We start from the raw sequence: 15,362 nt of genomic DNA on the forward strand, positions 1-15,362 counted from the left end.
TAGTCTATAGTCTTAGATTGGCTGTGGGTGATAAGGAAGTATTAAGTAGCCTACAAAACATGTAGTTTTGGTATTCAATTAAAAAAATGATCATTTGGATAACTGAGATTATAGTGAAAAAATTTTTAAGCACCTGATAACCCCATTTCATAATTATCAGAGATAGGCAGCTGAAGCTATACATATGCAAATATACAAGTTAAACTTGGTCATGGCCTTCACAATCCTAAGCCCCACCATTGGTCAGTGTAGCTATCAATCACAAAGATTAATAGTGAGTTGAAGCAACAAATCCTAACTGACCCCCACCCTCATCCTCTCCATTCTAACTATACCCCCCTGCTTGTACATACCTAAACTCAACAAGGGAACTCTGTACAGAGGCTACAGTCAATACCAAGCAGCACTCTGGTCCTCTTCCACGCCAACAGGACCATGCAGTGCCAGATAAAGAAGAAAAGCAATGTTTAAAGAGCTGCACCAACTTGGAATAGGATTAGGGTGACACAAATGTAAATCACAGCTTCTAGCCCAGGTTGGTAATCTAAAGTATGTAGAAGGAAGTACAGCTAAAATGGCTGTTAGGGTTTAGTTGTTTGAAAGTACAGCTATCCATTAAGGAACCACTAGAGTATCTTGGAAGGTAGGATGGGCAGAGCCAAGTTTGACTTTCATAGAAAAGGTCTAGATACCGTACATAAAAAATTCAGATGTCTATACCTATGAATTTATTGATCGTTCTTCTATTAGGTTCATTGAAATTATTGCTTATATTTCTTTTCACTGTATTATCAATTGTAACTACTCCAGTCTGTAAAGGTTTTCTTTTTTCAGTGAAAAGTTTGCTTTAAAACTGGTAAATCCCTGTAAACAAGACAACAATTTGTAAGATTATTTTAATAACAGAAGATAAGGTGTTACAGTTACATGTTGGAGATGAGTCTGCTATATCACATTGGGTTTATTTATTTTTGTTAACTGACTTTCTTGTGCCCCATTGAGGCGGTTTGCACTAGTTCATCTTCCATAACGCTTTGTACAGCATAATGTCAGAAAATACACTTGTCTACATTTCCAGGTTTTGGAATGTAGGGAATCCCAACTTGGCACAAAAACACATTTTTTATGCTGAGGAGCCACAGTAAGCTTGACATGTATAGCAAGATGTTTGAGGTGCATTTACCCCTTTAAGTGCTTTGTAGCAAATGTACCGCATATTACCTTTTTTTCCTTTACCATCTCCAGCTCTAACAATGGAAGCGTTGTATTGATGATAACGTCACAGGCCTCTGTAGATATTTATGTTGGCAATGTGCAACCAGAAATTCTTCTTACATAATCCGTTTTACAGTTGCTGAAAAATACACGTAAAGGTACAGTTCAAGTGAGAGACAATCAAATGTTGCTTTTTCTTAGAAAACATAATTTTATATATGAAATTATTTCCAAGAAGATCCAAAGATAACACAGGACTGGGAAATTGTAATTGCTAGTGTAAGATGTCCCAAATGCTGCACAAATTATAGAAAACTGTAAGGTACGATGTCATGTAAAATAGGTGATATTTTAAAGGGACTGATCCCTCTTATTATCACGATCTGTTCAGCAGATCATCATTAGATTCACAGCTTTTCATTACCACTTGGATATCTTTTGCTGCCAGCTTCCCATTCACGTCTGTGTTAATTACAAAACTCTCCTCCTCTCATTCAAGGCTTAACATTCTTGTGGCAGCACTTACTACTCTAATCTCTTCCCATACACTTGTGTTCTCTTACAGCTTTCACTTGTCCCTGCCACTTTCCTATATGACTGGGACCTTTTAATTATGGCTTCCTATGCCTGGATCTCTCCTGTCATCTGAGTTTATGTCAATAATTAAATGGGTAGAGAATGGTGCCATTGTTACATAAAGACATAAAGTGTGTCTAAACCCAAAAACACAATTAAAATATATTGCATCTTAACTGTCCTTAGATGTGGTGCCATGGTTTTTTTTTTTTTTTTTTTTCAGGCTAAGTACATTTCCTGCAAACACAAAATAAATCCTGCTAGAAATCCAGTATCTTTTGTATTTTCCTTTTCACTAAACTGAAATCAGTTTTTTTTTATTCTTTACTTTCATGTAAGGAAATCCACCCATGTGCTGTTCTTAAAAAAAAAAAAGGCTGGAAAACATTAGCTTATCAATAGAAATGTAAGAATCCCAAGGATGTTATCAGAGGAAATAAAAAAAAAGGCACAATAAGTTATATATTTTACACAGTTGCTCTGGCTGCAAAACTCAACAGATAATATATTCGAAAGTTCAGTGTTTCAGGATTTTTTAGTAGGAAAAATGTAAACTCAGTCTATACAGGCAGTCTCCAAGTTATGAACATCCGAGTTACAAACGACTGCTACTCATGAATGGAGGTGGCGTGACGTCACTGCTGGCCGCTTGCGCTCCACGCTGGTAGCGGATACAGCCATGCAGCCATCTTACAGCGCCAGCTACATCCCAAACAGCAGTATTGCATGGCCACAAGAGCCCCAAATAATACAACTGCACACCCAGAAGCACTTGGAACATCCCACATCATTGCACATGCTGGAGTTACACTTAAAAATGTACTGTTCCGACCTACAAAATTTGACTTAACAAACCTACAGTCCTTATCATGTTCATATCCCGGGGATAGCCTGTAGTAGGTATTTGTTTGGGTGGTCTATGGCAAGATTCGGTTTCCATAGAGACTTAAAGTGGAAGTAAACTCCCCTATCGTTTTCAGCCAAGGAAGCTGCCATCTTTGCCTCTGTTTAATCTTGAACTGCTATGGTGCTGCACATGTGATTCGTTATGACACCAGCCATTGGATGGTTTGATAGTTTGGCTGAGGGCACGGCTAATGTGCAGTTAGCATTCCCGGCATGCCTTTTTTTTAACTGTTTAAATCAATGGGTTTACTTCCACTTTAATGAGGAGTTCCGGTCAGTTTAAAAAAAAAATATTCTGGAGCTGCTGACTTTTAATATACAGACATTTACCAGTCCAGGGATCCAGCGCTGTCAACACCCTGGCTGGTTATTCACCAGTCTATAGGTTCCCAGTGCTGCCATCTTGCTTTGGGGAAGCTGGCTGTGACTTTCTGGAGTTTCACAGCTAGCTTGCCGCTGCGAGTGAGACGTGACTTTTCAATGGTCCTGCTAGTATATGTGACTTGTTCCAGGAGGTTGTGGGTCGGGGGGGAACCTCTCTTCATCTCACTTAGGTGAGCAGAGCAGAAGTAGGAGAGGGTACCTGTCAAAGATAGGTACCTGCTCCCAGAAAAAAAAAAAGTCCATTAATGCAGAGGGGGAGGAAGAAGATCAGTTGAACTTCCCTTCTCAGGTGATGTTCCGCTTTAAGATGGCTTAAGGTGACGCTTACAGCCAAGCTACCATTGTCTTCAAGTGAGTTCCCCTGTGTAATCCTAGGGGAGGATCCATGAGAACACACACAAATTTCCATTTTCTAATGGAGTCTCTATAGGATGTTTGAAGAATTAAGTTAGTAGAGTGACAAGAAATCACAGCCTGCTGGGATTTGGTCCCCCGTTCAGATCCTGTGTAGTACAGACATGGCAGGGTCTATTTTCTGCCCCCACTCCACTCAAAATAGACTACTTTGAGAACTCCTGCTTTGTGAAGCCTGGAAAACACAAGAGTTAGGCTTTTCAGGGGTTCTAAGAAAAAATCTTGAAAAATGACTCTAGACAAAGAGATTAAGAAAAAACACCACAAATGGAAGAACTGAGAAGTTAAGATCCAGTACATACATGAATGAGCAAAGTGGTGTATTGATGTGTGCTCAGCTCTATATGATAAGAAACTCTTCAATTTACAGCATTGTGCTGCATCACAGTTGACATCCCATAATGGCAGGTGGGGTCATTTAAATGAAATGGTGATGACATGTACAGTGAATTGATAAACTGGGAACACTGGGAAGAGCTTGATATGTATCTTAATTACTGTCCTAGTGAGTCCTCTAGTTCTTCATTTTAATTTATTCCTTTTAATAATATTTGAAGTGAGCTGCAGATCTGTGGTGAAGGATAGGAAGGGCTTTGGGCACCCATGAGTGGGAATCAATGAACAGACCCTTTCTCTTCTTTCCTTTTAATACATACTAATCTTCTTTAGTATCATCATGAAACCTAGAAAGTTAAGCTGGCTAACATGGATAGAAAATCGTTATAGTGTGTTAACACCATCATTGTATCTAATTGTTTTCCAAACTTTTTGACACATTATTGATCAATAATGACGTTAATGATCATTTTTTTTTGTCCATCAATGCACATGTGTTGTAAGTTTTTTCAAACAATATACAATCAATCGCCCTATTAATGTTTAGAAAATCGTTCCATTACGCGACAAAATTCAGACATGAAGGATCTTTCTTTCAGCTTAAAACTTTGTATTTGCAAGAATTTTTTAAAGAACGTTTCTAAAGTTGAACGATCAGTCTTATCGAACACTTTTTCTATGTTTTTATCCATGTATGGCCAGCTTTAAAGTTATTTCTAATGCAGCCACATCTGTGTGTCATATGGACAGCCTCTTGGAATTGTATCTGTATGCTCACAATGAAGAACAACAGGGAATTAGATGAAAATTGCCAATGCACTGTTGAGCTTAGTTGTTGAATAAAGGTGTTTGAAATATTCGGTATTGGACAATACTTACCTAAGCACTAAAATCTCATGTTACCATGGTAATGTCATTTTAAAAGTCTGCTTCCATTAAAGTAATACCTGGTGATTCTGCAATCAATGTCCTTGTGCAAGAACTTCCTGGTGGCAACACTCCTTCCATGACTCTCTATTATGTTGCTGCTTTGCCACCCTGTTGACAGACTTCTGATGAAGACTACAAGCGACCATATCAACACATATTACGTTGGCATGGTCCACTGTCATCACCATCAGGAAAATCCACTCTGAAAAATGCCTTGCAGCCATTGTATGAGTGCTTTGAGATCGGAGGAGGCTGCAGGAGATCAGCAGCAACAAGTAGTAGAAAAGCTAAAGGCAAGAATTTATTTAAAAAGTAGCAATTGCTTATGATACATGGTGCTTTAGGAGACTAAAAGGGGTTTACATTTACTTTAAAGGTCTTTTCATACATTTGCTAAAGACAGGTTCTATATTAAAGAACAATAAAAAAAATAGATTAGTATGGTTTATGCAAGATCCTATGTGGATGCTATGGCTCAGTCTCTAAATGTTTCACAAAATGATCAGAACTGAATAGCGGAGAGTGATCATTTCCAAGACATATAGAATTTTCTCTTCAGTTATTTCATAGCTGATAAATGTAATGTTCCCGAAGGAACCTGTCAGTGTAGAAATATGAGCAGGGTTCAGGACTATACCGCACTTGATGGGATTGTAAACTCTTCAGACTTGACTGTATGCTTGCTCTGAGTTAGTGACCTATTAAAGTTTTTCTAAAGTCTAACAATTTTTTACCCTAAAAGAAAAGTTTGGGTTCCATAAAAAAAAAAATTATATATATATGTATATTAGCCTAGGTGCATCTGTCCCCCACTGGCTCTAAGACTGAGAACTGAGCGATGAAACAATGCTGATCGCTTAGCTCTCTGTCTTCAAGCTGCAGACTGACAGCCACCAGTTCTCTGCTCTGTCCTTCCAGTTCTCACTGGAGAACTAGGCTGTGGGGCGGCTGCCTCAGGATCTCAGCGGCTGGCTGAGAGGCTGAGCCAGCTGCCGGTCCAGGGATCTGTGTGTATCCTGACCATATGGTCAAAATCATTTGAGAGCCTGGACCGGCTCTGACATAAGCTGACAGCAGACTGTAGCCTGCTGTTGGCTGAAAACAGGTCACAGGAGTGCAAAGCGAACTGCACTCCTGTGAACCATAGGAAGGAACTTTGGATATACTCGTTCTTTAATGCATTCCCTGCATTAAGGTAAAAAAATTCCCCACCTCCCCCAAACGCTTACCTGAGTCCTGTCAGTGATTGACCTCTTCTCCCTTCACTTTCCGGTCTCACAGACTCAGGCTCCTGCTGCTGTCAGTCAAATCCTGTGAGGAGGGGGAATGGGGCGTTAAATATGTCTAAGGACACACATAGCCCCATACGCAAGCATGCCCATGTGTGCCCCCATTGCACACTGCTTGCTGAGGGGGCACTCGGAGAAGAAAAGGAGCAGACCGCTATGGCAGGAGTAGGCAAGAAAAGTAGGCAAGAGACCACTCTGTGCGATACCAATGCACAGAGCAGGTAAGTATAACATCTTTTTTTATTTCAATTTAAAAAAAGCCTTTACAATTACGTTAAAGGCTCGGTCTACCCAAAACAATTTCAGTTTTAGTAGATGATGGAGAGTTCGATCAACCCACATGCCCTTATATCTTTGGGGCATTCTTATGGTGAAATTATTAGTTTTTCTTTTTCAAGCTCACGGTGTGGTGTGCAAACAAACAAATTGAACTTAAAAGTGTAAGTGAACACACACAAAAAAGTGCACTGGGGTGTGTAAGAGAGAAAAAGGACCCTTCCCTGACCCCCTGGGGTGCAAAACTCTGGACACGGGTAAGGTACACTCAGGTTCACCTAGCCAAAAGGCCCAGCAGATACCTCTCCTTATGATAAGCCAAAGCTGATCACTGAGTATTAGTTAAGGGGTTCTCCTGAAGACAAACCACCCAAATGCAGAGGAGGAAGGAACCTAAGAGCTACATATTTATTTATTTTTTTAAAGCCTGTGGTGTGTGAACACATTTCAAAAACTCAACCCTGTGCAAAAAAAAAGTGCACACCAAAAAGTTAACACAAAAAGTGCACAGAGTGTACATATAGTCCTCCGAAGAGGGAGGACCTTAACCCTGATCTTTGGGCATTAGGCTCCAGATGGAGACTGAGGTACTTTCACATAGTCCATCTGGCCGAAACCAGATGGACCCCAATCTCTGGGAGGTCTGCCGAGACAGACCACCCCAAGTACTAGGTGGGGCTCCTCCAAAGGGAGACCCCATGAGAGAGGGTGAACCAAGCCAGAAGGCCATGTCCACCTCCTCCCAAGACGTTAAGGGCAGGCCCGAGGACCTACACCCTACTAATCAAACGTGAAACGTGTACAAACCCAACAACCAACAAAAAAAAAAAACATAAAGTAACAAGACAACGTAAAGGTGGGGAAAGGGAAGCAGAGAAAGTGCAATAGTGTCATTGTTATAGTGCAATGGCCGGCCCTAAGGCCAGGAATAAGAGTCCTCTGGTCCTGGCCAAAAGGCCCGGCCCAAGAGGCAGATGTGAAAAAAGTGTGTGTGGTGCAGCATCCAAGGTGCCAGTAGAACTCAGTGTCCCTCTCACAGTGAGTAATTACGGCACCCCTGGACTGCCACTCCAGGGGCACATACACCATGGGCTTTCTTCGGGACCCATCCTTTGGCCAGACCCAGTGTCTCTCCATCCCTATCAGGAGGTAACCCTTCCAGCTTTTTCTAGAGGAGACCTATTAATGGCCCTCAGTTCATGGAGCAGTCCAAGTTTGGCTATCCCCAATACTAACCATCCAGGTTACCATTACATCAAGTGGATTTGCGTAACCACCGCCACCCCCAACCGACCGCCTTAGACTAGGGACAGTAGCACAGCGCCACCACTTTGTAACTAATAAGAACAGATACTACACTTGATCTTAGCCAAAAGGCCTAAGAGCTACACATACTTCCTCTAGACTTCAGGGTAGGCCTGAAAACCCACACCCTACCATCCTGTAAGTGAAGAAAAACACACATATAAAGTGCAGGTGACACATGTGGAGAGAAAAAAAAAATTGGGATTAGATTTCAGGGTCTGTACACCAGCTGTGGCCTCTGGAGATTGCAACAGGAAGTTCTGGAAAACCCCAAACCCCCAGGTGGAAAGGAACAGGAGTCTGGAATTATGGCAGGGAGATATCATTGTCAGCTTACTCAAGACTTTTACATCCTACTTTTAACTAAATTAATTTTTTTTTTTTTGGAGTTCCCGTTTACATCCTGTGATCAGGATGATCTCCACAGGCTTTGTGCTGGCCAGTGATGATGTTGCTGCTAATTTTACAAGGTAATGTCTGGGTTTTCAAGGGTATTTTATTGCAAAGTGATTTTATATAGTTTGTGGCTATTTGGGAGTGTATGTATTGCACCAAGTGAACTGAATTCACTGAAGTGGGTCTTCTTCCATGAGGCCACATACACGTCTTTGTGCTGGGAGGGTGCTGCAGCGCCCTCCTAGCACAGGGCCAGGGCTGTCACTGAGAGGCCAGGGTCCCGTACTAATGATTGGAAGCCAGAAAACCCAGTTCCTGATCACCTGATTGCTGTGATAGCCTCTAATTGACTATCACAGTGGTCAATTCCTATAAAGCCTGCCCCTGTGTATGCTTTCTCCTCTGAATGGAGAGAAAGATGCATTGGGCTTGATTTACTAATCCCAATGTAGCCCAACATCGGCGGCTATTGCTGGCAATGGCACCATCCAAATCGGTGTGGCGCCACAAAGTCGCCGCCGATTTGGCATACGATTTGACATGTCAAACTGCATGGCAAATCTGCCCAATAGGAACGTGGGCTTACTAAATCAACACCAATTCCCAAAAGTAGCTCCTATACTACTTTTGATGACTTTGGGGGCGATTTGAATAAACATCTGTGCATGAACCCGCACAGATGCCTGTCAAATCACCCCTGAAGTCAGACTGCATTGATGGTTTGAAATCGAGTTAAGCTGAAAGCTTTACCTCACTTAGGGAATGAGGTAAAGCTTCACTTTGCAAAGCATACCCAATCATGTGCAAGGAAAACGAGAAACAAACAGCATTTTTGCTTGCACAGGATTGGATAATGGAAGTCAGCAGAGCTTTCCCCTCTTACTAAGCTCTGGAGCGACTGCGCTTGCAAAGGGTACAGGCTATTTGCCTTTAGTAAATCAACCCCTTTGTATCTTTCTCTCCTTTCTGGAGGAGAAAAATGTAAATAAACAAAAGTGTGTGTAAAAAATAAATCCGGGTTAAAGTAAAGTGTTGGGGGTCAAAGGTTGAGGCCAGGATCAGTATATTTTAGGTAGTATTTTTTTCAAAGAATTTTTTTAATTAGTATCAGTTAGTGTCGGTGTGTTTTAGGTAGGATAAAAAAATAATTAAAAAAAACAGGAAAATGTGCACCATTTGCCGTACTATGGGTACAAACAACAGATCATTTATACATATGCGATATCGCTGTGATCATCAGGAGTAGGAGAATTTATTTTGGATCATTTTTTGATGGTAGGTTATGGTAGTAGCAAGGAAAATACAGCTACATTTAAAAAAAATATCTATTTTTGTAATTTTGGGCCAGTTTTCCTTTGATAATAATAAGAAATTAGGTAATATCGGTTACCATTTACCACTAAATGAAAGACTAATTTATCTTGGAAAAAGGCGGTATAATTCACCTGGATGCCAAAAGTAATTGCGATGAGACAGTTTTACTAATACACGTAAAAGTTGCAAAACTGTGTTCAGGCATTAAACTCATGTGTTACATGCTATTTTATGCTGCATGAAAATAGAAAAGGATGCTGAAGTGCTCGTGTTATGACTTCATGCGTAAATATAATATGCGTTTTGGCAGACTTCCCAGCACAAATTATTTTAAACAAATGCTTACTGTATAGAGCAACAAATGCCATCAAATGCTTCACGTTTCTTAATTGTCATTTTGTTACTCTGTAATGTTGGAAGTAACCACAAAGATCTGCAATAATAGAAACATACTGGAATCTATTTAACAGTAAGTAATACTGAGAGCAGTGTTATGTGAACAGCCAGGTCAGAACCTTCAGCAGTTCATCAACACTCATGCTCGCTATGCATTTTGTATTTCTGTAGTGTCTGGCACAAACCTGCATATTGGTGTGTTTTTAGGCAAACAGGCATTTGGCACAATGCATTTTCATCCATGGCTGCGCTTCTCCCATCCACACTGGAAGTCTGTACATCTGCTAGAAATGAATATTTAAAGCTGAACTCCAGGCAGATAGAAAAAGATGTATAAATGCAGCTCTAGATTCAATAATACATCATGAAATGTACAATGCCTTGAAAAAGTATTCATACCCCTTGACATTTTCCACATTTTGTTATGTTACAACCAAAAACTTAAATGTATTTTATTGGGATTTTATGTGATAGACCAACACAAAGTGGCACATAATTGTGAGGTGGAAGGAAAATGATAAATGGGTTTCAACATTTTTTACAAATAAATATCTGTGAAGTGTGGCGTGCATTTGTATTCAGCCCCTGAGTCAATATTTTGTAGAACCGCCATTCACTGCAATTACAGCTGAAAGTCTTTTTGGGGATGTCTCTACCAGCTTTGCACATCTAGAGAGTGACATTTTTGCCCATTCTTCTTTGCAAAACAGCTCAAGCTCTGTCAGATTGAATGAAGAGCGTCTGTGAACAGCAATTTTCAGGACTTGCCACAGATTCTCCATTGTATTTACATCTGGACTTTGACTGGGCCATTCTAACACATGACTTTGCTTTGATCTAAACCTGGGATCTCCAAACTATGGCCCTCCAGCTGTTGCGGAACTACATGTCCCATGAGGCATTGTAAAACTGACGCTCGCAGACATTACTAGGCATGATGGGAATTATAGTTCCTGAGCAATTGGAGAGCCATCGTTTTGCGACCCCCCTGATCTAAACCATTCCATTGTAGCTCTGGCTGTCTTTGTATGAGACACTTCCACCTTGGAATTGAACTGACCTATATGTATGGGCCGCTGCTGTCAAAAATTATCCTCTCCGGGTGGGGCAAGGCAAATGTAAAAGTAAATTGACAGCACTTGCTCCTCCTTAGTGTATTTTACTCTGTAATTAATAACCTGGGAACTTGGTGAAGAATTGATAACTAAATATCAAAGGAGTTGATCCTCATACCAACGTAATGGTTATAAACCAAATAAATAAATACAGTGACAATATTACATCATAACTAAAAGTGCATATGTTAATAAACAATCATTATTATTTGTATTGTGACAAGATAAATGAATAGATGATAAAGTGACAGTAGTCCAACATATCTTAAAGTGTATATATTGGTATAGTGCAAATAGTCCTTTTCTTGTGCCAACAAATGCTATAGTGCTCCAAGTCCCATTGGTGTGGGGATCCACCTCTTGGGGGTAGTGTAAAATTTGAGACTCACCGGATGGGTTGGACTCTTTTGCGTTATAGCAAACAGAGTCAATCATGCCTGTAGGTCTTGTTTGGGAACCTAACCCAATACCATGGACTCTGGTTACTTCTGGTGTCTCCTCTGGGATGAATATCCTCTGGCTATGGCTCCGGGGCTCCAGGAGTGGACAATATACAACCTGTGTTAAAGGAAAAACAGAGAGCTCCTCATGGGGTAAAATCCTTTGGTTTATTGCTAAAAATCTAATTTACATTGGCCCATATAGTTGGTGGAGGCGTATCGGTGGTTCCGCATATAGCGTGCATTCCACTCTCCTGGCCAGAAGTGACGTTCAAAAGATAGTCAGCTTGGTGCGTTTCATCATAGGAGTGCAATGTTATCAAAAGCTCTGGCTGTATGTTTAGGGTCCTTGTCCTGCTAGAAGGTGAGCCTCTGCCCCAGTCTCAAGTCTTTTGCAGAATCTAACAGGTTTTCTTCTAAGATTGCCATGTATTTGGCTTCATCCATCTTTCCATCAAATCTGACCAGCTTCCCTGGCCCTGATGAAGAAATGCATTCCCACAAGATGCTGCCACCACCATGTTTCACAGTGGAGATGGTCTGTTCAGGGTGATGTGCAGTGTTAGTTTTCTGCCACACATAGTGTTTTGCTTTTAGGTCAAGAAAGTTGAATTTTAGTCTCAGCTGACCAGAGCACCTTCTTCCACATGTTTGCTGTGTCCCCCACATGGCTTCTCGCACACTGCAAACGGGACTTCTTATGGCTTTCTTCTTTCCACTCTTCCATAAAGGTCAGATGTGTGGAGTGAACGCCTAATGCCGCATACACACGATCGGAATTCCGGCCAGAAAAAGACCGATGAGAGCTTTTCATCGGAAAATGCGACCGTGTGTATGCTCCATCGGAATTTAGCTGTCCGAATTTCCGCCAGCCAAAAATTGATAGCATGTTCTCAATTTTCCAGACGGAAAAACTTTCCATAGGTAATTCCGATCGTGTGTATGCAATTCCGACATGCCAAAAATCACGCATGCTCAGATTCAACTACGAGACAGAAGCTATTGGCTACTGGCTATTGAACTTCCTTTTTCTAGTCACGTCATACGCGTTGTACGTCGCCATGTTATAAATGATCGGAATTTGATGTGACCGTGTGTAGGTAAGACAGCTTGAGCCGAATTCCGTTGGGAAAACCATCAAGGCTTTTTCCGACGAGAATTACGATCGTGTGTACGCGGCATAATAGTTGTCCTGTGGACAGATTCTCACACCCGAGCTGTGGATATCTGCAGCTCCTCCAGAGTTACCATGGGCCTCTTGGCTGCTTCTCTGATTAATGCTCTCCTTACCCGGCCTGTCAATTTACATGAATGGCCATGTCTTAGTAGGTTTGCAGTTGTGCCATACTCTCTCCATTTTCGATTGATGGATTGTACAGTGCTTCATTAGATGTTCAAAGCTGTTATAACCTAATCCTGCTTTAAACATCTCCACAACTTTATCCCTGACCTGTCTGGTGTGTTCCTTGGCCTTCATGATGCTGTTTGTTCACTAAGGTTCTCTAACAAACCTCCAAAGGCTTCACAGAACAGCTGTATTTATACTGAGATTCAGTTACACATAGATGGACTCCATTTACTAATCAGGTGACTTCTGAAGGCAATTGGTCCCACTAGATCTTAGTTAAGGATATCAGAGTAAAGGGTGCTGAATACAAATACACACCACAATTTTCAGATATTTGTAAAAATTTTGAAAACCATTTATCATTTTTCTTTCAATATTCTTTTAAGGTACTGTATGCTTTTTATGTGTAAGCAGGGAAATTACCTGAATTGGATGTGGTATCAGTCTTTTGCAATCCTTCTACAGCAGAGTGCGGAATCGGAGGGGACAAAGTAGCACAAGAAGCCAATCAAATGTCAAATGTGCTGCAGCGTTAATGCGTTAACATGGAACATGCTGATGGGAGGAGAGAGCAGAGTGACAGTGAGATGAGCTTAATAAGCCCCATACACACTATCAGTTTTTCTGCTGAGTTTTTCCTTCAGGTTTACCAAAACCATGTAGTAGAAGGGCCTGCCTGATTGCATACAAATTGAAACTCCTAAGGTTTGACCTCATATTATATGGTTTTGGTAAATCTGAAGGAAAAACTCAGCAGAAAAACTGATAGTGTGTATGGGGCTTCAGTGTTTTGTTTTCCCTTTTACTGTCCAGGCAGTGGAGTTGGGGAGGAGACCTGTAGGTGGTAGTTTACTGCAGCAGAGACGAATCAGGTCTCATGCCCTTCCAGACAGGGCTATACAGTGTGGCATGATGGGTAGAACAGGTCCAATATATGTATTTAAATTGCGTATTTAACTATTTGCCTGGAGTTTGGATCTAACCCTCCATTTAGGTACTGCTGTAGCTGTTAATGGACAAAAAAACCTGAAAACAGATAGTATGAAATTAACAGACAAGCCATAAAAATGTTTTTCTTGCATCTGATATCAGCCAGCCGAATGTTTTGGTTTTTGACATTAAAGTCAGATGGTAGTATAAGTGTATTTGTTGGTGGGTTCCTAAACAGTGGCTATATCTATGTGCCAGAATAGCAGTTCGCCTTAGTGCCACCCTGTAGCATGCATTAATTATATGTATCCTATCACTGACACATTATTAGTAAATTACGTGATGTACAGCTGCCAAAACTTAGACTATGCCATCATTGTGGTTGATGCAGTGAAGTCGGGGTGATCTGCTCATAAACAATAGCTATCTAGTGTGTCTGGAAGCCAATCTTAAAATAGAAAGAATAGTTTCTGACAGTCACCAATAACTGCTGTTTGGTGCAGTACTCCTCCAGGAACAGCAATTAATCAGTTTTCTCCTGTATGACTTATCTAGCCGTAGGAATTGCAGTTTCAAAGGGATCTTAAACTGGTCACACACTGTACATATTCATTCAATGAGTAGCCCTATTATCCGTCTCGCCCAACATTTCTTGAATGAAAAATCGAAGGAGACAGCTGAAAAATTGTCAGCCCATTGTCCATCAGAATTGTCTACACGCGATCAAAAATTTTAGATCCAGCTCTCAAACTTTGTGTGTCAGAAATTCCGACGGAAAAAGTCAGATGGAGCCCACGCACGATCGGATTTTCCGACAACACGATCCAGTCGCATATTTTCCGTCTGTAAGTGTGACCGCATGTACAGGGCATACAACTGCACTTTGCAAAGTGCACAGTCTATTTGCCTTTAGTAAATCAACCCCTAAGTGTGTTGTATGCAAGAGCCGGGAACACTGCTAGACCTCCTGAGGATGAAAGGAGGTACAGACCATGACTTACCTTTGGCTAAAATATATTGGCTTTGAGTAGACAGTAATAAAAAGAGCAAAATGTATTTATGTATTATGTGAAAAGGATAAATGATCCATTAGTGCCTAGGATACATCTACTTGTGGCCACTTATTTACGTGTTGCTATCAGCTGAGTCCTGTGTCTTTTCAGAGAGATCTGCTGTCCTACAGGTCAAGCATGGACAACCTACAGCGTTTCAGGTCTTTAGGTGACACATGTCCCCACTGTGCTGATGGCTGGTAGAATATTCTGACATTTTCCATAGTCTGAGGTTGCCTATTTCAGCTCCAGCTGACAACTGTAGGTCACATCACATCTTCTAGTGCACTTCCAGGAAAGCAAATGCTAAGAGTGAAAGACAGATTTTTGTTGAGGAAAACAAATTCTCTCCAGATTAACTATACATTACAATGATTTTATTGGCCTTTATTGCAAATCGTTACCTGTTTCTGTTCTGTAGATATCTTGCTAGGCTGTGGCAGTGCTTTTGATATGAGTGGGAAAGAGAAGTATATGTTTGTTATAATTACATTCTCTGTTCCAGTGCTGACTGCAGAGTGAAATTTGTTATTTTAGAGCCATTACACTTAAACTGGCTCTGATGTGTTTTATTATTTTTTAACCACTTCAATACTGGACACTTTTATCTCCTTCCTGCCCATGCCAATGTTTAGCTTTTAGCGCTCTCACATTTTTAATGTTATGCAACACTGTACCCATGTGAATATGGGGGTGGGGGTTATTTTTGGTAAATAAATGAAAAAAGGCCAAGAATTTGG

General features: G+C 40.9%; 1 protein-coding gene across 2 annotated transcripts in view; it reads left to right on the forward strand.

Moving 5' to 3' along the window:
• The window catches only part of METAP1D (methionyl aminopeptidase type 1D, mitochondrial), a 333,044-nt gene that overhangs the window by 290,101 nt on the left and 27,581 nt on the right, over positions 1 to 15,362 (forward strand). Inside the window, exon 8 of one of the 2 annotated variants that reach the window (XM_077448003.1) lies at positions 1,781 to 1,897. The exons of the other annotated variant lie outside the window; for it this stretch is intronic. Within the exon in view, the coding sequence (XP_077304129.1) occupies positions 1,781 to 1,812 (32 nt within the window). The 3' untranslated portion in view covers positions 1,813 to 1,897. Of the gene's footprint in view, positions 1 to 1,780; positions 1,898 to 15,362 lie in introns of those variants that run through there. 2 annotated transcript variants of the gene reach the window in all.

Source organism: Lithobates pipiens, unplaced genomic scaffold, assembly GCF_037356315.1.
Source record: "Lithobates pipiens isolate NorthernLeopardFrog02 unplaced genomic scaffold, aLitPip1_a1.2 Scaffold_22, whole genome shotgun sequence".
Lineage (NCBI taxonomy): Eukaryota > Metazoa > Chordata > Amphibia > Anura > Ranidae > Lithobates > Lithobates pipiens.